At 50.0% G+C, this 19,206-nt stretch overlaps 8 protein-coding genes across 8 annotated transcripts; 6 read left to right on the top strand and 2 right to left on the bottom strand.

Moving 5' to 3' along the window:
* Positions 1-705: 705 nt before the first annotated feature.
* N7503_011911 (karyopherin beta) lies at positions 706-3,590 on the top strand (the record flags this gene model as incomplete). The annotated part of the gene is made up of 4 exons (XM_057071457.1): positions 706-745; positions 847-905; positions 1,020-1,823; positions 1,887-3,590. 4 exons carry the CDS (start codon positions 706-708, stop codon positions 3,588-3,590), a joined length of 2,607 nt encoding a protein of 868 aa, XP_056918068.1.
* Positions 3,591-4,900: 1,310 nt separating this feature from the next.
* Positions 4,901-5,613, top strand: N7503_011910 (40S ribosomal protein uS8; the record flags this gene model as incomplete). The annotated part of the gene is made up of 3 exons (XM_057071456.1): positions 4,901-5,033; positions 5,297-5,366; positions 5,424-5,613. The coding sequence occupies 3 exons, from the start codon at positions 4,901-4,903 to the stop codon at positions 5,611-5,613; spliced, it is 393 nt and encodes a 130-aa protein (XP_056918067.1).
* A 324-nt stretch (positions 5,614-5,937) lies between these two features.
* On the top strand, positions 5,938-7,141 carry N7503_011909 (uncharacterized protein; the record flags this gene model as incomplete). The annotated part of the gene is made up of 4 exons (XM_057071455.1): positions 5,938-5,973; positions 6,040-6,356; positions 6,446-7,015; positions 7,066-7,141. The coding sequence occupies 4 exons, from the start codon at positions 5,938-5,940 to the stop codon at positions 7,139-7,141; spliced, it is 999 nt and encodes a 332-aa protein (XP_056918066.1).
* An 892-nt stretch (positions 7,142-8,033) lies between these two features.
* Positions 8,034-9,571, top strand: N7503_011908 (uncharacterized protein; the record flags this gene model as incomplete). The annotated part of the gene is made up of 4 exons (XM_057071454.1): positions 8,034-8,543; positions 8,594-8,835; positions 8,906-9,344; positions 9,404-9,571. The coding sequence occupies 4 exons, from the start codon at positions 8,034-8,036 to the stop codon at positions 9,569-9,571; spliced, it is 1,359 nt and encodes a 452-aa protein (XP_056918065.1).
* A 494-nt stretch (positions 9,572-10,065) lies between these two features.
* Positions 10,066-11,707, bottom strand: N7503_011907 (uncharacterized protein; the record flags this gene model as incomplete). The annotated part of the gene is made up of 2 exons (XM_057071453.1): positions 10,066-11,346; positions 11,405-11,707. The coding sequence occupies 2 exons, from the start codon at positions 11,705-11,707 to the stop codon at positions 10,066-10,068; spliced, it is 1,584 nt and encodes a 527-aa protein (XP_056918064.1).
* A 534-nt stretch (positions 11,708-12,241) lies between these two features.
* N7503_011906 (phosphatidylserine decarboxylase 1) lies at positions 12,242-13,868 on the top strand (the record flags this gene model as incomplete). Its single annotated transcript, XM_057071452.1, has 2 exons — positions 12,242-12,693; positions 12,779-13,868. The coding sequence occupies 2 exons, from the start codon at positions 12,242-12,244 to the stop codon at positions 13,866-13,868; spliced, it is 1,542 nt and encodes a 513-aa protein (XP_056918063.1).
* A 514-nt stretch (positions 13,869-14,382) lies between these two features.
* On the top strand, positions 14,383-16,320 carry N7503_011905 (Auxin Efflux Carrier superfamily; the record flags this gene model as incomplete). Its single annotated transcript, XM_057071451.1, has 4 exons — positions 14,383-14,638; positions 14,721-14,887; positions 14,945-16,194; positions 16,251-16,320. 4 exons carry the CDS (start codon positions 14,383-14,385, stop codon positions 16,318-16,320), a joined length of 1,743 nt encoding a protein of 580 aa, XP_056918062.1.
* Positions 16,321-16,873: 553 nt separating this feature from the next.
* N7503_011904 (uncharacterized protein) lies at positions 16,874-19,202 on the bottom strand (the record flags this gene model as incomplete). The annotated part of the gene is made up of 6 exons (XM_057071450.1): positions 16,874-17,660; positions 17,787-17,984; positions 18,047-18,204; positions 18,257-18,588; positions 18,647-18,763; positions 18,851-19,202. 6 exons carry the CDS (start codon positions 19,200-19,202, stop codon positions 16,874-16,876), a joined length of 1,944 nt encoding a protein of 647 aa, XP_056918061.1.
* Between the last annotated feature and the right edge of the window lie 4 nt (positions 19,203-19,206).

Below are 19,206 nucleotides of genomic sequence, written 5' to 3'. Positions count from 1 at the left end.
AGCAGAATTTCCATGGAGGGGCAAAGGCTCCATAACAAAAAAACACAACGGTAACAACCCACCAGTCATATTCTAGGATCTGGATGAAAGACAAGGGAATTATATGTGATTTCATTATGGACAGGACTAGAATAGCTTAGATTCAAGGAGATTACTATGATAAACGCTAATTTGTCCTCCTTACAATGAAAGAAAAAAAGTACGAAAAAAGGCAAAATCACTGCCTCAGGTATACATCACGTGACACGCACCGTCGCCGCTGACTGGCCAATCAGCATCGACTCCCAGATGGACTTCATCCCTCATTCTGACTTTCTTGTCGTCCAGATTATTCTATCTTTCGAGAAGAAACTGCTTCAGACTCCGTCATTTTATTCCCCGGAGTTTCTGCCTAATTCCCCCACAGTTAACTGCATTCTCGGTGTGTGTTGAAGGCGCCTTCTCTCTGTGTCTCATCGCGGAAAGACCTGGTGCATGCCTCGTCATATCCACAAAAACACCCCGTCCCTTTCCAACACCTACCAATCTTCTTCCTCTCCTTCCATCACGCACCCACGCTTTTTTGGTGGACTGTGACTTGTGTGCTGGTGATCTTCTTTGACTGTTGCGCACCAAGAGTCTTGTAATTCTTTCCTTTCAGCTTTTTCCTTTTTTTTCTTCCTCTCTCCCCCCCCCACATCTCCCTCTTCTAAACTACCATCCACCATGGATGCTCGCCAGGTGTTAGAAAGCACCTTGTCGCCTGGTATGTGATTCATCTCAGTCTTATTTCTTCTACTCACCTGGAAATTCCCTGGGAATTTGTGCCTATGAGAGCCTCTTGCTGACCTGACCGTCTTTCACCAGATGCGGCGGCACGTTCCAACGCTGAGCAGCAGCTCGCTCACGCCGCGGAGGTCGACTTCGTATGTGATCCCCCTTTCCCCTTGTCGCTCCAACAACGGGGATGATATTGACGAGATCCTTCCAACTCCGAGAAACGCCTGCCCGCTAACATTCGCTTTTCTCCTTGTTTCTAGGCTGCCTACCTTGTCACCCTGGGTCAGGAACTCGCCAACGATAGCACCCCTTCCCACATCCGTGTTTCTGCCGGTATCGCCCTGAAGAACGCTTTCACCTACAGAGATGCAGCCAAGCTGCGAGAGGTGCAGCAGCGATGGATCCAACAAATCCCCACCGAGACCAAGGCACAGGTTAAGGAGCTCGCAATTAAGACATTGGCATCTGACACTCGAGTCGGAAACGCCGCCGCCCAGTTGATCGTTTCTATTGCTGCTATCGAGTTGCCCCGCAATGAGTGGCCCGACCTTATGAATATCCTCGTCCAGAACGTCGCAAGCGGATCGGACAACCTGAAGCAGTCCTCCCTGGCCACTATTGGTTTCATTTGCGAGTCTCAAGATCCTGATCTTCGCCAGAGCCTGACCGCGCACTCTAATGCTATTCTGACCGCCGTTGTCCAGGGTGCTCGGCGCGAGGAGCCGAACATGGACGTTCGTTATGCTGCTATTGCCGCTCTTAGTGACGCGGTTGATTTCGTGCGCTCTAACATGGACAACGAGGGTGAGCGGAACTACATCATGCAGGTTGTCTGCGAGGCCACTCAGGCCGAGGAGGTCCGTGTGCAGGCTGCTGCATTCGGCTGCTTGAACCGCATTATGGGCGCATACTACGAGAAGATGCGCTTCTACATGGAGAAGGCTCTGTTTGGCCTTAGCATCATGGGTATGAAGAGTGAGGAGGAAGAGGTCTCTAAGCTCGCCATTGAGTTCTGGTGCACTGTGTGTGAGGAGGAGCTGTCCATTGAGGACGATAATGCTGAGGTATGTATTGAGCGATCCGTTGCCAGTGAATTCTCAAAGATCCCGACTAACGTGTATTTTCAGGCTCAGCAGGAAGGTACCGAGACCCGTCCGTTCTTTGGCTTCGCTCGTGTGGCTACCCGCGAGGTTGTCCCTGTTTTGTTGCAGACTATGTGCCGCCAGGATGAGGACGCCACTGATGATGAATACAATGTTTCGCGTGCTGCTTACCAGGCTCTGCAGCTGTACGCCCAGTGCATTCAGGGCGAGATTATCCAGCCCGTTGTCGCTTTCGTTGAGGAGAACATCCGCAACGAAGACTGGCACCGCCGCGATGCTGCTGTGGCTGCATTTGGTGGTATTATGGACGGCCCTGAGCCCGCTGTGCTGGAGCCTTTGATCAAGCAGGCTCTTCCTGTTCTTCTGGGCATGATGGAGGACAGCTCCGTCGTAGTCCGCGATTCTACTGCCTATGCTCTGGGCCGCGTCTGCGAGTGCTGCCCTGAGGTTCTGGATCCTGATGTTCACCTGCAGCCATTGATTTCTTGCCTCTTCAATGGCCTTGCCAGTAGCCCTAAGATTGCCAGCTCCTGCTGCTGGGCTCTCATGAACGTCGCCGATCGCTTTGCTGGTGATGGCGGTTCCCAGACCAACCCTCTTTCCAAGCACTTTGAGGACAGCATCAAGTCTCTATTGACTGTGACTGAGCGCCAGGATGCCGATAACCAGCTCCGTACTGCTGGTTACGAAGTTTTGAACTCGTTCGTCATGAACTCTGCCCACGACAGCCTTCCTATGGTTGCTACCCTTTCGGATGTTATCCTCCAGCGTCTCGAGCAGACCATTCCCATGCAGCAGCAGGTTGTCAGCCCCGAGGACCGTATGCTCTTGGAGGAGATGCAGACTAGCTTGATCAGTGTTATCTTGGCCATTGTTCAACGCTTCGAGGTTGACATCAAGCCCCAGGCTGACCGTATCATGGGGGTGTTGCTTCAGGTTCTGTCGACTGTTGGTCCCAAGTCCAGTGTGCCCGATGTTGTCTTCGCCACTGTGGGTTCCATGGCCAGCGCTCTGGAGGACGACTTCATCAAGTACATGGAGTCCTTCTCTCCCTTCTTGTACAATGCTCTGAGCAACCAGGAAGAGCCTGGTCTGTGCGCTATGGCCATTGGCCTTGTCAGTGACATTGCGCGTGCCTTGAACGAGAAGGTCCAGCCTTACTGCGACACCTTCATGAACCTCCTGCTTAACATCCTCCGCACCTCCACCAACCAGCTTAAGCCGGCTATCTTGGAGACTTTCGGTGACATTGCTCAGGCCATCGGCACTGCCTTTGACACCTACCTGAGCGTTGTTGCTGGTGTTCTTCAGCAGGCCTCTTCGGTCACCACTAGCTCTGACCTCCCATACGATATGGTGGAGTACATTGTCTCCCTGCGCGAGGGTATCATGGATGCCTGGGGCGGTATCCTTCTCTCCTACAAGGGCAGCCCTCAGATCGTCCAGCTCCAGCAATACGTCGATTCTATCTTTGAGTTGCTCCACAATATCTCCAAGGAGGGTGACCGCAGCGAGGGCTTGATGCGCTCCTCTATGGGTGTCCTTGGTGACCTTGCTGATGCATTCCCCAACGGCGAGCTCGCTGCCTACTACCGGAACGACTGGGTTACCACCCTTGTTCGCGAGACCCGTGCTACCCGTCAATACAGCCCGCGTACCATTGAAACCGCTCGCTGGACCCGTGAGCAGGTCAAGCGCCAAATTAACCTGGGCACCGGTATGGCTTAAATTCGCTCCACGCTTTGATCCCATTGGTGAACGAGCGAACCACGTCGCTGCTTCGTTCCAAGAAGACTCAAGTCACTGGAACGAATGCTCGGCGGATTGGTGATGGGCTATGCCGTAGCTTCGGTCTTAGTCCAGACCACCCAAGTCCAGCGCAACCTGGACTGCCAATGGGACGGTGAGGTTTTGTCTATTTGCTTCCAGGCGACACAAATGGTTTCTGCTATTGTGTTCAATTCCCCATCTTCCCTTTTGCCAGATTTCAAGCCCCGAGATTCCCTTCTCATTACACGTCCCACCACACCCGGCAATTCTTTTGTCGACGCCCAGTGCCCTTGATGACGCCCTCGAACGACCCATCTTACCCTCCCCCTCATGCACGTGTTTGCTTCTTCGTGATACAAACCCCCTTTTATCCTTTCTTGTCCTGCCCCTCCTATGTTGCTTTTTAATTAGACAAGACCCCTTCGCATTTTATAGCATTGCCCCTCATGTAGCCCAAGACCTCATGTATCCTCCCATCATCCCCATTCATGTATCCCCAATTCATGTACCCCATTGAACCATGTCCACCCTTCTGAGAAAAAGAGTTGTTCCATGAAAAAGCTGTTCGATTTGACAACTGTCTCCGTATATTCCGGCCTTTCTCCCAAACGCCCATGCCCAACTGATGCACGAACCTTGCACACCTTGTATGAACATTTTTAACTTCGGTGCCATTGATACATCTCACGGTTTCTATTCGTGCTGTCATCACAGCATGGAGCTTTAGTAGATTTGAAAAGTTCTCTATAAAAAACCAGCAACCCAAAGTCTTAAGACATAGAAAATGCCTTTCTGCCTGAGGCACTAGGTTCGGTGCTTATCGCCACGTGATGGCCAGAGCAAATTTTCCGTAGATAAGGGCATAAGTGGGCCGTAACCCTATGGACCCGCACAGTCAGCAACCTAACCTTCAATCTTCGAACTTTTCATTCCCTGACACGCCAACACCCGACGGACCAGTCACTCGAGGTATGTACGCTCTTCACGCCCTCGTTTCTCACCAGCCTTACAGCTAGTCTGGGAGAGCAATCATCCTGCCTTCTTCTTCTTTCTTATGACTGGAATTTCATGAGTCTGAAATATAGGGGGTGCAGGATGATACGCATCTCCCATCCGGCACAGGCTGAAGAACTCCTTTTCGCAAGGAAGGGGCACTCTTTACGCTTGACGACTAGTTGATGGCTGACTTGACCGGCTTCGGTTGAAGTAGATACCTCTTATCTATTCCCCTCGATCGATTTGAGAATCTCGATTCCAACACCGCCAAAATGGTCAAGACCTCCGTCCTCAACGATGCGCTTAACGCCATGAACAACGCCGAGAAGGCTGGCAAGCGCCAGGTCCTCATCCGTCCTTCCTCCAAGGTCATCGTCAAGTTCCTCACTGTCATGCAGAAGCACGGTACGTTGGCATAATGTCGCCATTACTGAAAAACACTCACTGGAAACTTCTCCCCCTTGATTTTTTCCCATTTCGTCTTCATGTATTACGGTGTTGGCGGTGGATAGTCGGACTGATAACTAGGCGGATTGTTTCAATCATCCCACGACGTTTGCCTTTTAAGTGTCCGATAGATTGACGCGTTGATCTTACACGTTTCCAAAGTGTTTTTCAGTATTTGGTTACTTTTAAATCATCGCAACATGCTGACATCTTCTTTTCAGGCTACATTGGCGAGTTCGAGGAGGTCGATGACCACCGCTCCGGCAAGATCGTCATCCAGCTGAACGGCCGGTAAGTTTTCACAACAAAATATCCTCGTCTGCTTCATGATTCTAATACCATGTCCAGTCTCAACAAGTGTGGTGTCATCAACCCCCGCTACCCCGTCCAGCTCCGTGACGTGGAGAAGTGGGCTACCCAGCTCCTTCCCTCCCGTCAGTTCGGTTACGTTGTCCTGACCACCTCCGCCGGTATCATGGACCACGAGGAGGCTCGCCGCAAGCACGTTGCTGGCAAGCTCCTCGGTTTCTTCTACTAGATGGAGTCGTTTTAGAAACGAATTTCAAAAAACAAAAGTTATTTTGACTGGAATCACTGTCACTTGGGCTGGACCCTGGAAATGTAATATTAAGTAGCGGAGAATACCCGTGTTTGTTTCAGAGTACATGGCTCCCTTTCCAATACTAGGCGCTTCCGGTCAACCTTGTTATAATTTGTGCTCTGTAAAGATTTCGAAATAATCTGAAGTAGACTTTGCCGGACCGAGGCTCATTTCCACCGCCCACATTCTGCCCCAGATATGCTTCCCCGCAATGCAACAGTCACTATCCCACTTACTTCTTGACCTGATTTTGTGCCCATCATGCCGCTTGAAACGATATATCTTGTTCGCCATGGGGTGCGTATGCTCACAAAACTCCTCTCATTTTTTGAGTCGACAATGGCCAAGCTAATGCAATACTAGCATCGTCTCAATTGGACAATCGATTTCCGCACCGGAACATACAAGGCACAATTCCCCACGCCAACAGGGAATCCCGCGGATCCAGCTTTGACATCATATGGTATACAGCAGTCACATGAACTGGCTGCGCATATCGGCAACCCAGAGTTCCACCCGAAGCCCTTCAGGGTGTACTCTAGCCCGTTCTATCGGTGTTTGCAGACAATTCGGCCTGCCGTTGAAGAATTGAAAAAGCAGCAAGATGCAGCTTGTGAGACAGGCCTAGGACATATTGACCCGGCATCAAATTTTGATGTTCGAATTGAGAATGGTCTTGGGTATGTTGCACACCTCGCACTGGAGTATTGGGAATATCTACGAGCTCCTGATAAGACAACTCAAAACGGTAACTTACAATCCATGACAGTGAATGGTTTGGTCCAACAACCTTCTTCGAGCATCCACCCCATCCAACGCCCGAAACAATGCAACAGCACTTTCCCTCCATCATCCCCTCAAACCCCTCAAAAAACTACACTCCTAACCTTCACCCTTCCCGACGCGGTGAGACGATTCTCCAGCTCCACAATCGTGTCGCAACGGCCCTAGAGGGAATAATCGCGGACCTTGATGCCGAGATCACCGCTTTAGAAGCAGATACCCCACCCGAGCAACGGACCAGCAAGTCCGTGCTGATTTGCGCGCATGCTGCACCGCTTATTGCGATGGGCCGTGTATTGACAGGCCGGATGCCAGAGGATACGTCAGAGGAGGACTTCTTTGTATTCACGTCGGGATTGAGTACATTCCGGCGGCGTGGTACCTTGACCGGAAATAGCCCAGGATACAGGAGTTCTTCGGACGATCTAGCCGAAGGGACAGAGCTTTTGCGTGCTAAAGATGTTCCCGAATGGATTGGTCGTGGTGTTGGAGGTGGATGGGATTGCTTGAAGAATGGGGATTGTAGCTTCTTGAGTGGTGGTGCTGAGCGTGGATGGTGAGTTTCCCTACGTGATTTGCATGGACTGATACTAATATTATTTATAGGCACTTCAGTGGTGAGGAAGGTTTTGATACTGGCGTTATGGCGCCGATCTCGGAGTCACCTGCGACGAAGCTTTGAAGATAAATTCCTGCGTAGATAGATTTGCTTCTCGTTGTTTCGAACTGAGTTCATGAACAGACCTGAGAAGGAGTTTTTTAATTGAACACAGAATTTATTGAACACCCTCACTGACCGCATTCGAAGTAGCACAGTATTAAGATTCAAAGAGTAATATTATTGAGTACATACTCAGGTACCTACTAATTTACGCTACTCTATAGGATACGCTGGAATGTTAAGGTGATTAAAGAGTGATACCCACTAAGCCACCTTTTCCTACCTATATTATGACTCTCACGAAGCGTTATCTCGTATATTGACGGGAACTAAGCGCGATGATGTGATTGCCTTTGATGAATACCATTTTTTCTATATTACAATCAATGCGCCATACCAGATATAGAAATGATGTGGTGTTCAACTAATTTCGTGGTGTTCAACTAGTGAGCTCTGAGAATTTACTCCATCATGATGTCGCCTGGGTAACTTACTAAGCACTTTATATCTGGTCAGTTAATATCAATGCTGAAACCTACACTTCGTGATCCATCAGGCACAGGCGTATAGAGTGACCCACTATGCCAATCCCTGAAGCTCCATCGAATGTAGTTAGTGTGCGCCCTTCCATGACATGCCCGAGGGTAACCGCCAAGTGGGGCTGAAATAGACTTTCGAGGTTACTCATACTCCAGATACGGAAAAAAAGAGGCGAGTCGGGATTCGAGTCTGAATTCTAATACTTCAAGCTTTTTTTCTGCAGCTACTCTGCACAGAACGCTAAAATTGGTCTCTTACACGAATTGAAGGCCCAAGCGCACGTCAAAACCAATTGACCACATCCTTCAGCATATCGCCTTAGGCTTCTTGCAACCTCATTGCCAGTGAATCGCAAAACAAAAGAAGCTTCATTATGGCAACAACCACACAGACCCTCCCAAGCACAGCAATCGAGCTCCCAACCCTCGGTCCTAGCAGCGAAGAACGTCAACGAAATGTTCACGCCCAGACAGACCCCGTCGTCGAACCTGACGAGGTAATGCAACAATCCCTCTTAGCAGACTCCCAAGTACCCGACGGCGGCTATGGCTGGGTCCTTATCTTCGCTTGCGCAGTCGTGACATGGTGGTTCGTTGGTGTATCCTACACATGGGGTGTGATGCAAGCAGCGCTAGTAGATAGAATGGGATATTCGTCTTCGACACTTGCGTTCGTGGGCTCGTTATGTCCTGCTTGTATCTCTTTACTGGCTGTGCCTAATGCGACGCTCATAAGCAAGATTGGGGCACGGATTACGGCGCTTACGGGTATCTTCTTGCTGGGTCTTGGGAGTATTTTGTCCGGCTTTGCTACGCATAGTGTTGTTGGGTTATTCATGACTTGGGGATTTGTTGGTGGGCTTGGAACTAGTCTATGCTTTATGGTGAGTTTTGTATTTCTTTTTCAAAATTTGGAGGTTTGCTAATGGTGTAGGTTGTGTCTGTCACCCCGGCGCAATACTTCAAAACTAAGCGTGGTATCGCCAATGGAATCGTCTACGCTGGTGGCGGTCTTGGTGGTACGGTCATCAGCTTTATCCTGAACGCTCTGCTAGAGAATGTCGGAATCGCATGGAGTTTCAGGATTCTAGGAATCATGATTCTTGCTACGGGATTACCAGCTGCATACCTGATCCAGGAGCGGGCCCCTATCCGACCAGCAAAGATGGTTGAATGGTAAGTCCTGCTGTTATAGCTTCTTGCCGAGGCCGATGCGAAGCGGGATCATATACTGATACGTATTTAGGAGTCTCTTCCGCGATATTCGTTTCACAACCCTCTGGCTTACGGGCGCAATCGGCACATTCCCGCTCTTCGTCCCGGCCTTCTTCCTCCCCCTCTACACAAACTCTCTAGGTCTCCCCTCCAGCGCCGGCGCAGGTCTGGTGGCAGCCTTCAATTTCTCCTCCGCAATTGGGCGTCTATCCTGCGGCTTCGCATGCGATAAGTTTGGTGCTATGAACACCCTGTTCATCTCGTTGCTGCTCAGTGCCTTGAGCCTCTTCGTGTTGTGGCCCGTCTCCAACTCCATTGGGCCATTGGTCGCCTTCGTGGTTATTAATGGATCTGCGAATGGTGGGTTCTTCTCTACCATGCCGACTGTTGTTGGCAATGTGTTTGGGTCCGCTAGAGTGTCCGTTGCGGTTGGAATGATTGTTAGTGGGTGGCTTGGAGGGTATCTTATGGTAAGTCTTTTCATATGTCAGTTTACTAAAGGATCATTGTCTGATATAACTTTTTTTAGGGCGCTCCTATTGCTGGTTATATCCTGAATGCTTCGGGTGGTGAATCGGGTGGTGTGGGTGCTTATCGACCGGCAATCTTCTATGCTGGTTCGATGGCGACGGCTGCAACCGTTTTGGCGGGTATCGCACGCATCAAGGTTGACCGGAGGTTGAAAAAGACAGTTTAAAATGGGGAATTGGTAGCCCTGCTGTTACCTAATCCTTTGGGTCTTACCATCGGAAATGTTGTGTAAAAATGATATGCAAGTCCAACCTTTAGCATATATTCAAAATGATGAACGACCTGATTGAAGTGGCTTCTCGTCCATATAAAGGTACTATTGAGTTAGCTCCTGAGAGCAGATCAAGTGTTGAGGTGTGGAGATGGTAAAGACGATAGGGATTCGATAAGCAAGTCAAATAGCAACGTAGCAAAGGCAGTACAAGAAAAAGAAAAGAATATCAACAAAAAATCACGAATTGAAATCGGGGAAGACGTAGAGGTCAAGCCAGAAGAACTTTAAGGAGAGATATAGGGATGAGGCCGGAGAAGAGGAGTATTGGAATTAGGGGAAGGGCCTCATTATTTCATATATTCACACTGCTGCAGATAGTCGAGCTCTAAGAGCTTGATAGAACTTTCATGAATTCACTTCTCAACTAACTACTGAGGCAAGTCTAATTATATTTCAGCTTGAGGAAGCTCACGTTCATTGTCACGCCTATCCTCACTCCTATCCTCACCCAAGTGCTCACTCATTTGCTCACCACGGTCTCTTGCTCGTTCTTCCTCTTCATTCGCCCGCGCTGTTTCAGCCTCAGCAGCAGCATTCTGCCGCAATCTTTCAGCCTCAGCTTCAGCAGCGTTCCGGGCCCGGACCTGCCTTTCCCCAATCCCCGGAACAAGGCTGGCTAGTAGCAGTACAACCGCCCGTTCAGCGCGCCAAAAGTATTCCCAGAAACCATCTACCGCAGCCCGTGCAGGTTGCTCAGCAGGTCCCCCCATATGGGCAAGTGCCTCCAGGTGACGTAGGACGGGGGCGACAATTGCACCGTAGAGGAGCTGAGGAAGCTGCGAGTCCGAGAACAGAGCTACAAATGCAGCCAAGGTCACAAAGAGAATGCGTGTCCAGGTGCCAGACTCACTAATCATGTAAATGAAAAAGTAGAGTCGAACAAATAGCCAGATTCGGCGAAAGTGACGTGCGAAAGCCCCGGCGTTGGCTGGTTCATTTCGCTGTCGCTGTTGGTTTAAGACCGCTTGACGCCCATCATTGGGCTGCTGAGGCTGAGCCCCTGCATGCTGAGCTCCTATATGCTGAACCCCTATAGGCCGAACCCCTAAAGGATGACGTGGCTCAGGAGGAGGCAATCTTCCTTCTCTGGGCTGCATGATCAAAGCTTGGTAACCATTGGGAGAGGTGGCGAGGTAGACATGAGGCTCAGTTGATGGGGTCACTGTGGTACCCCGGGTATCACGCCTCACACTAGGGTCTTGAAGTAATTGATCCATGCGACGGTAGACCTCCATTACTCGGGCCAGCAGCTGTTGCACATCCCTTTCTTCGGGATACACATAGCGAGATAATCCTGCAGATGAGCTGGACTCGAGAGGGCGGCCTTCCGTGATTTGCATAATGCGAGTGCGTACATGGAATAAGAATTCCATTGAAGGTGTGATGCCTTCGGCCATTTCTCTTTCAATGAGCTCCACTTGCCCTTGAAGTCCTCTGAAGAAAACATCGGCTTGCATCGGATCTAATTCCCGTGAGTTTGCAGTTGCCCGAGCAGGTCTGGTTTGACTAGGCGAGGGAGTCGCGGATAGGACCCTGTGACGGACGCCTTCCACCTGTGGTTGAGCTGCACCGCCAGGCGCTTGAAAAGACGAAGTCGTATTTTGACTTGTCGAGCTAATTGGCATGGGCGTGGGTGGAAGAATAAGGTGGATTGTGTAAACGTCTCTCTATAATCGAACCTAGTCAGGTACTATACACGACAGACGGATCAAAGACCAAACTTACCCCGCTTGGCACCAGAATATCCCTTAGGGTTAGAAGATCAGGTGTTTGAGGAATGATTCGTCCACTATATATCAACCTCTGCTCTGTAGGAGATAAATGTGGAGGGATGATCTGCATGATTTTCAAGCGCAGACGCGCAACCGTAGTGCTGAGCTTCAGGTTGAACGTGAATCTCTCTGGGAACGAAGGGCTCAAGATAAATACTTTGACTTCTTCTTCACTAGAGCTGGAGGCGTCGTTAACTTCCGATTTCTCTGCAGACTTCTCTGCAGATGGCTCTGCTGACTGCCCAGAGACATCCATCCTGAAGAATGTGACGCGGGTTGACGTGCGGTCAAACGCTCATAGTCTGAAATGGAGTGGATAGTGACGCAAGGAAGTAGTATCGCAAAGGATTGAAGCGTGGACAATCGGGCACGTGTCGAATGTGACGAGCCCCCGCAATTGGAGTATTGATATTGTTGAGCTTCCGGAGATCTGGCGATAACGGGAGAGCACAAGCCTCGTATCGAGGAGGTATTATTCGAGGGTCCTGAGGATATATATTGACTTGACTAAGCGAAGAATGTGCAATGAAGATGAGAAGAAAGAGAAGCGATACTCCAAGATCGAGAAGGTGTGGAATTACTTAGATACAGAAACAATCAACGTCAACATCAACATGAACACCACACCATCTATGTGCCGGACTTTTACTTGGCGGTGAGAATCAAAGCGGTGGGAGGGGCGGTGGGCGCAATTAGCGTGGAAAGAAAACATTCAGCTGCTTCCTTCCGATCAGCCTCGGGACAATCAACAGCCATACAAAGGCGTGATCTTCATGGATTAACTTTCAGCATGGCCAAGCGCCTTCTGCATCACCCTATTTTCCTCCACTTCCCTTCTACCCCGGTGTTTGGGGGTGCTGCGTCGATGGAGGTCCTCTCGTTCAGGGCCGTTGCCCGCAAACAAGCCGCTGTTAGGCAGTTCTCATCATCCAAATCATGGCGACAATACAAAGATAATAATAATTCAGAAAACCCTAAATCTGGGTCTTGGTCCCGTCTGCGATTCGCACTGCGAAACACCAAGGTGGAATGGTACCCGATCCCTGTTGGATTGGGAATTGGATTGCTCGGATTGCTACATTTCTACAAGTCTCAGCGGGGTGAACGTGATCGTGCTGTTACAGACGACGACTGGGAGAATGGGAGCAAACCTCCCCCGCCGCCCCCGAGTCGTTCCATCTGGTTCTTGGCAGGTGCAGATCATGTCGACTCTACCCCTGAAGGCCATGTCGCGACTATGGGGTCGGTTCAATGAGATCGAATTGCCTTATTACCTCCGAGTACCAGGCTTCAAGCTGTACTCTTGGGTTTTTGGTGTGAATCTCAGCGAAGTCGCAGAGCCGGATCTGCACGTTTACCCGAACCTGGCGGCTTTCTTTTATCGCAAGTTGAAGCCCGGCGTGCGCCCGCTCGACCCCGACCCACACGCTCTCCTTTCCCCTTCAGATGGCCGGATCTTGCAGTTTGGTATAATTGAGCGGGGCGAGGTGGAGCAGGTGAAGGGAATGACATATAGCTTGGATGCTTTGTTGGGTTCAGCTACACCTTCTCACGCCGACAACAGCAAACGACTTAGCGACGACCACCAGGAGCAAGCCCAAAAAGATGCTGCGAACATGAAAACTGATGAGGAGTTTGCCTTGGTAAACGGGATCTCTTACACCGTGCCAACCTTGCTTTCTGGCGATCGCGATGCACCAGCCAAACGACGGGCATCAATCGACGCCTCTACTACATCCAAGACCACATCGGAGGTACAAGTACAGGAGGAATTGGCTCTCGGCGATGGTCAGCCATGGTACTCGCCTAAGACGGCTACAAACCATGCGCTGTTCTATTGCGTGATCTACTTGGCACCGGGAGACTACCACCGCTTCCACTCCCCCACCGCGTGGGTTGTGGAAAGTCGTCGCCATTTTGCAGGCGAGCTGTACTCGGTCTCTCCCTACCTACAACGCCATCTCCCCGGTCTGTTTACCCTCAACGAACGTGTGGCACTGCTTGGCCGCTGGCGATGGGGTTTCTTCAGTTACACGCCGGTGGGTGCGACCAATGTGGGCTCAATTAAAATCAACTTCGACTCGGAACTACGCACCAATAGTCTTCTGACTGATACCGCCGCGGACTTGGCAGCGGCCTTGGCAGCCAAGCGGGGTGAGCAAGATCCTGGCTTCGTTGAGGCTACCTACCGTCATGCCAGTCGCACCCTGGGAGGACATCCCTTACAGCGTGGAGAGGAGATGGGAGGCTTCCAATTGGGAAGTACTGTTGTCCTCGTTTTTGAAGCACCACTGGGTTCCAATCCCTCCGTAGAGTCAGGATCTCCCGACCAGAAGCCAGATGGATGGACCTGGAGTGTTGAAAAGGGCCAGCGGATTAAAATGGGTGAAAAGCTGGGGTTTGTAGGTGAGGCCTGAATACTGGCCCTGGGTTCTAATGCTGCACGACCGCAAAATGTGTGTTTCCAAGAGTTCTTCCGATGTACTATATCCAATATTTTTAGCCTTTTCAAATAGATTTGAATAATTCCCCTACTGTATGATCTGCGGTGCACGGACCAAATAAACGTGCGGATATGATCCACCTTGATTTGTTACTGATAACGGAAACTGCTGCTTCATCGGCCCCACAGTTATTGGCGCCACCACAGGCTCCTGCGAAAATCGTAGGTGCTGAGAAGAAACAAATAAACAATAAGAAATAGAATAGAATGATTCGGGTCACCATATGTACATAATTTGTACCTTGTACCACCGGGATTAAGGCCAAGCCAGTATCACGCCACCGAGGCGGGGCTCCTGACGCATGGCCAAGTCAAGGAATCTTGGTTGACGCAGCTCCGGCCCAGGTTTTTCCCTTATCCCTTCTTCACCTCTACCCAACCCCCCCCAATCCTTGGGTGATAAGGACTTTCCTTCCTTCAACATCTCGATGGCCATTTTTACAGCTCCTCGTTCATTCCAGAATGCCTTCATGCAGAACTCTTTAGGCGCAAGCCTCATTGACGTCACCGTACAGTCCAAGCATCCCTCCTTCTTTCACTTGGTCCTGCTCGTCTTTGAGGCGGTGCTAGAGGTAGTATGTGTCTCTCTACCAGGCTATATCGTCGCCAGACAGGGCATGTTCGATGCCGAAGCCCAGAAATTCGTAGCCAACCTCAATGTGATGCTCTTCACTCCTTGTTTGAGTATGTGAAACTGCCCTCCCTTATCAACCCTTATCTGCACATCTCCACCCATCCTGAAGCTCAATTGCTGACCCCAGTGAAGTCTTCATTAAGCTAGGCTCCCAATTGACTGCCGAGAAAATCACTGATCTCGCCATCATCCCCGTTATCTTTGTTGTCCAGACCTTGGTCTCATACTTCTGCGCGTTCGTGGTCACGCGATGCTGTCGGTTTAAGAAACGCCAGTCCAATTTTGTGACGGCGATGGCGGTATATGAGGATTTTCCTATCCGATAAGCTCCCCTGCTGATTCCATGCGACCAATAGGTGTTCGGCAACTCTAATTCCCTCCCAATCTCCCTCGTGATATCCCTCTCCGCAACTCTCCAAGGTCTCCATTGGGACCGCGTACCCGGCGATAACGACGATGAGGTTGCGGCCCGGGGCATCCTGTATCTTCTTATCTTTCAACAGCTAGGTCAATTAGTCCGTTGGAGCTGGGGTTACCATGTGCTATTGGCGCCCAAGGACCGATACCTTGAAGAGGAGGATCGAGAGGAAATTGGCGAGACGGCGATTGAACAGGGTCAGGCACGCTATACCGATAACCCCGATCAAATAGACCCAGACGAGCCATTGGTCCGGACGCGCAGTTCGCAGGACCTGCAACACGCCCATGGTCATATGAACGGCAGTCGGTTCGAGTCTGGTGGTCAGACTCCGGTTTCAAATAGCGCATATTCCTACAGCAAGGTCTCCTCGATACACTCGCACGCCTCGAATGCCGATGAGGACCTCGACTCCGACGAAACACCCTCGGTGATCGGCCCCCCACCTACTGGACCTTTCCTACCACGCCGCAGCACCGATGGCGATATTCTTCAGTTCCCAGATGTGGAAGCCACTGCCCGGGAAAACCATACCACAAAGCAAACCTACCTGCAACGATGCAATGCGTCTCTCCGTCGACGTGGGTATTACATCCGTCGCTTTATTGCCCAGAAGAAAGATGCAGTATGGGCCTGGCTACCTACCAAGGTCCAAAAAGCCCTTTCATCCACAACCAACGGAGTCTGGCGCTTCGCCCGCGGACTATGGTCCTTCATGAACCCTCCTCTCTGGGCCATGTTAGTTTCAATAATCATCGCCTCCGTCCCTGCACTTCAGCACCTTTTCTTTGATGAGGGCACCTTCGTCCGTAACTCGGTCACCCGCGCCATTGAGCAGAACGCCCAGGTAGCGGTTCCGCTTATCTTGGTCGTACTAGGAGCCAATTTGGCCCGGAATACACTCCCGGAAGAGGCGCTTGAAGATATCGATCATCCTAAAGTAGAGCGGAAATTGATTATCGCCTCTTTAGTGGCGCGTATGCTCCTTCCAACTCTCATCATGGCGCCATTCCTGGCCCTGCTCGCCAAATTCGTGCCAATCAGTATTCTTGATGACCCTATTTTCATCATCGTGTGTTTCCTTCTCACGGGTGCACCTTCGGCACTGCAGCTGGCGCAAATTTGCCAGATCAATAATGTTTACGTGGGTGCTATGTCGAAGATTTTGTTCCAAAGCTATGTTGTCTGGTATGTGTTATCCATTCGCCCTCACCGCATGGAGAAAACGAAACTAACAGATATAGGATCCTTCCCTCCACACTCTTTCTGGTTATCTGTGGATTGGAAGTCCTCGAATGGTCGACCTCCGCATAGATACCTCTACTTGTTACATTGTATATGTACGAAGTGACGCGTTAGGGATGCTTGCATGATACATACTCTCTTTTCGTCGTTGCATTCGGCTTGGCGTTGCATAAATTCCTAAGTACATTCCCAGGAATGAGTTTTTATCGTTGTGTTTAAAAAACCTCTTGTATCACGCCGTCCCATAGCAGTACATTTCTTGACCCTCATCTTTAATTATTCGTTCATCACTAAATTCATACTTTGGCTTATCCCTTCCTCGCTTTGAACTGTCCCCTACATGCATAGTATTGATAGAACCGTCACAGCGATAAAGCTTAGCATTTTTCTCAAGATTCGCTTGAGGATTTAGAGAAATATAGTCCTCAAGGAAGGGATACGAGGAGTAGATATTGACGAAGTAGCGAAGGTACTTACCCATCCTCAAAAAATATGAAGGAGCAGGTGACCTTGCTAGCTTAAAGCAAAGAATTGTCCCACGTCATATACAGAAAGATAGGTAATAAAATAGGCGCATATTTCGAACGACACCCGGTCATAATCCTAAATGATCTAGCCCATGTCACGCCCTCATCCCCTCAAGCAAAGAAGGATCATGCGCAACCTCACCCTTCAAATCTCCCTGAACGTCAATCAACATCGCCGTTCCCGTCGCAAGATGCCAAAGCATATGGCAATGAAAAAGCCACACGCCTGGGTTATCCGCCCGGAAGCGCAAGACTGCATATCCGCGCCTGGGTATATAGACCGTATCACGCAAAGCAACGCGAGAGAGGTTGTAGGGATAGAACTCACTTTCATTCGGTATGACCCATTCTGTTCCTTCCATGGGTTCAGGATCTGGCCCAGGCTCCAGGCCGGGAGGGTACGCGTCCTCGAACGGATTGTATGAGCCCCATCCGTAAGCACCTTTTTGCACAGTCATGATATAAAAACTATGGCCATGCATATGGAAAGGATGACCACCATCGTCGAGATTATTCACAACAATATCAATCCAAACAGAATCTGGTCCGGTCGTGATGGCAAATTGGTTTTTGTCCCACTTCGTGCGCGGAAGACCGATTAGTGGGATGAGAGGGTTTTGTTGGGGACTCCAGGTAGTCTTGTTGAAGATGCCGAAAGGCATGTTGTGATTGAAGGATAGTTTTTGGATTTTCGTGTATACGACGAATGTCCGGTCGGGCCTTAGTGGGAGGGACTGAAGAAATGATGAGGCCGATGGTGTAATGTTGATATCGATCTTGTGTCGGATCTTGGGTGGGCGGATTGGAGGGTCTGCTGGTGATATGAAGCTGGTTGGGAATGTCTGGCTTGGATTGAGAGATGGGTTCATGAATCTGAAGTATCTGGAAGGTATCAGTACTCGTATAGGTACTGTGTAAGGTACTGTGTAAGGTACTGTGTAAGGTACTGTGTAAGGTACTGTGCAGGGTGCTGTGTAAGAGATTGTGTAGAGGGGAAGTGTATCTTACTCCTGGTCTAGCTGAACCGTCATAGAGGACTTCAAATGTGTTTGAGAAGGGTTGAGAATGAAATCCATTCGTTGTCCTGGATAAAGAACACCGATTGAGTTGCTATCGTGGTGTTGTAGAGGGTCAACGTCAACGCTGTCCACTTGAATGAGGTTCAGCTGCTCTTTATCGAACACAAGACTCAACCCTGCTAGAGATCTACCTGCCGTCAATTCCTGTTCCTAGTAGTTCATCCAATGTGCTGCTTTAGCCCGGCTTACCCTGTATTTACCACGCGGATTCGATAGGCAACATTGAAATCCATTTCCAAGAAGGAAGTGTTGACTGGCTGCTCTACACAATTCACCGGGCGTGCAATTGTTGCAGCTGAACAATTGAAATATCCGACTCCGTTGATGAGAAAAGTATCTGGTACTGGCTGCTGAAGGTTAGAGTTCAGACAATTTGGAAATCTGGAACTTCGAACATACATCCAAGCCGATATTGGCAGGAGTCATGTACCAGGCTAGGACTTCCTTGGCGGGCCAATGGTACCAGTCACCAATGAGAAGAAGGAGTTCTTTCTCATAGCCGTAGTGATGAGCATCACTCTTTGATTGAGGTAAGAGACCCCTAACGGCCGAGCGAGAGGCAGGAGCATGGACCACAAGGCCACCATAGAGACCATCTGCACGCGAAACGCCGGTATGTGAATGGTACCAGAATGTACCACTTTGGTCTGCAGGGACGGTAAGATTATAGACGAAGTGACCACCTGATGCAATAGGAAACTGTGAGATTCCCGGTGCTCCATCCATGGCATCTAGAGTGGTTTAGATGGGACTTTGTCAATTTCCGAGTCAGCGGGCGTTCCAGCTTACTTGCAACATGAAGGCCGTGCCAATGGAAGGAAACAGCTTCCTCATACAACGCATTGGTGACTGTGATAATTAAAGTATCACCAGAACGGGCCTCAATAGTAGGGCCAGGAAATAAATCTATAATGGGCAGGTACCAAAATTAGTGAGTCAAATTTGATTTCTTCGAAAGTTTATACAACTGTATGCAAGCAAAATATGACATACTATTGATCACATAGATCTGCTTGAGAACTCCATCAGGTCTACGCACATCTTTCGTGACATGCCAATCCAGATATTGCGTAGTCTTTTGGCGATATACATGGTCCTCGGGGTGTAGTGTGATCATGGGGCGGATAGCGGCCTCACCCAAGGGACTGCGATGAGCTTGAAGAGGCGCAAACCGAGATCCCCACATGTAGGTATCTGGCCGTGAGAAAGCTGCGAGCACAATGAATGATGCTCCCAACAATAGCCAGATGATCCATAATCGAGGTTGACTTTGTGATAACACCGGTGCTAAAGTCGATTTTTGTGTACACTGAGACTCTTGACAATGACCCCGCAAATTGTTCATCATG

Source organism: Penicillium pulvis, assembly GCF_028828015.1.
Source record: "Penicillium pulvis strain IBT 33274 chromosome Unknown scaffold_8_segment0_segment0, whole genome shotgun sequence".
Classification (NCBI taxonomy): domain Eukaryota; kingdom Fungi; phylum Ascomycota; class Eurotiomycetes; order Eurotiales; family Aspergillaceae; genus Penicillium; species Penicillium pulvis.
This window is presented reverse-complemented; position numbering and strand designations above follow the sequence as displayed.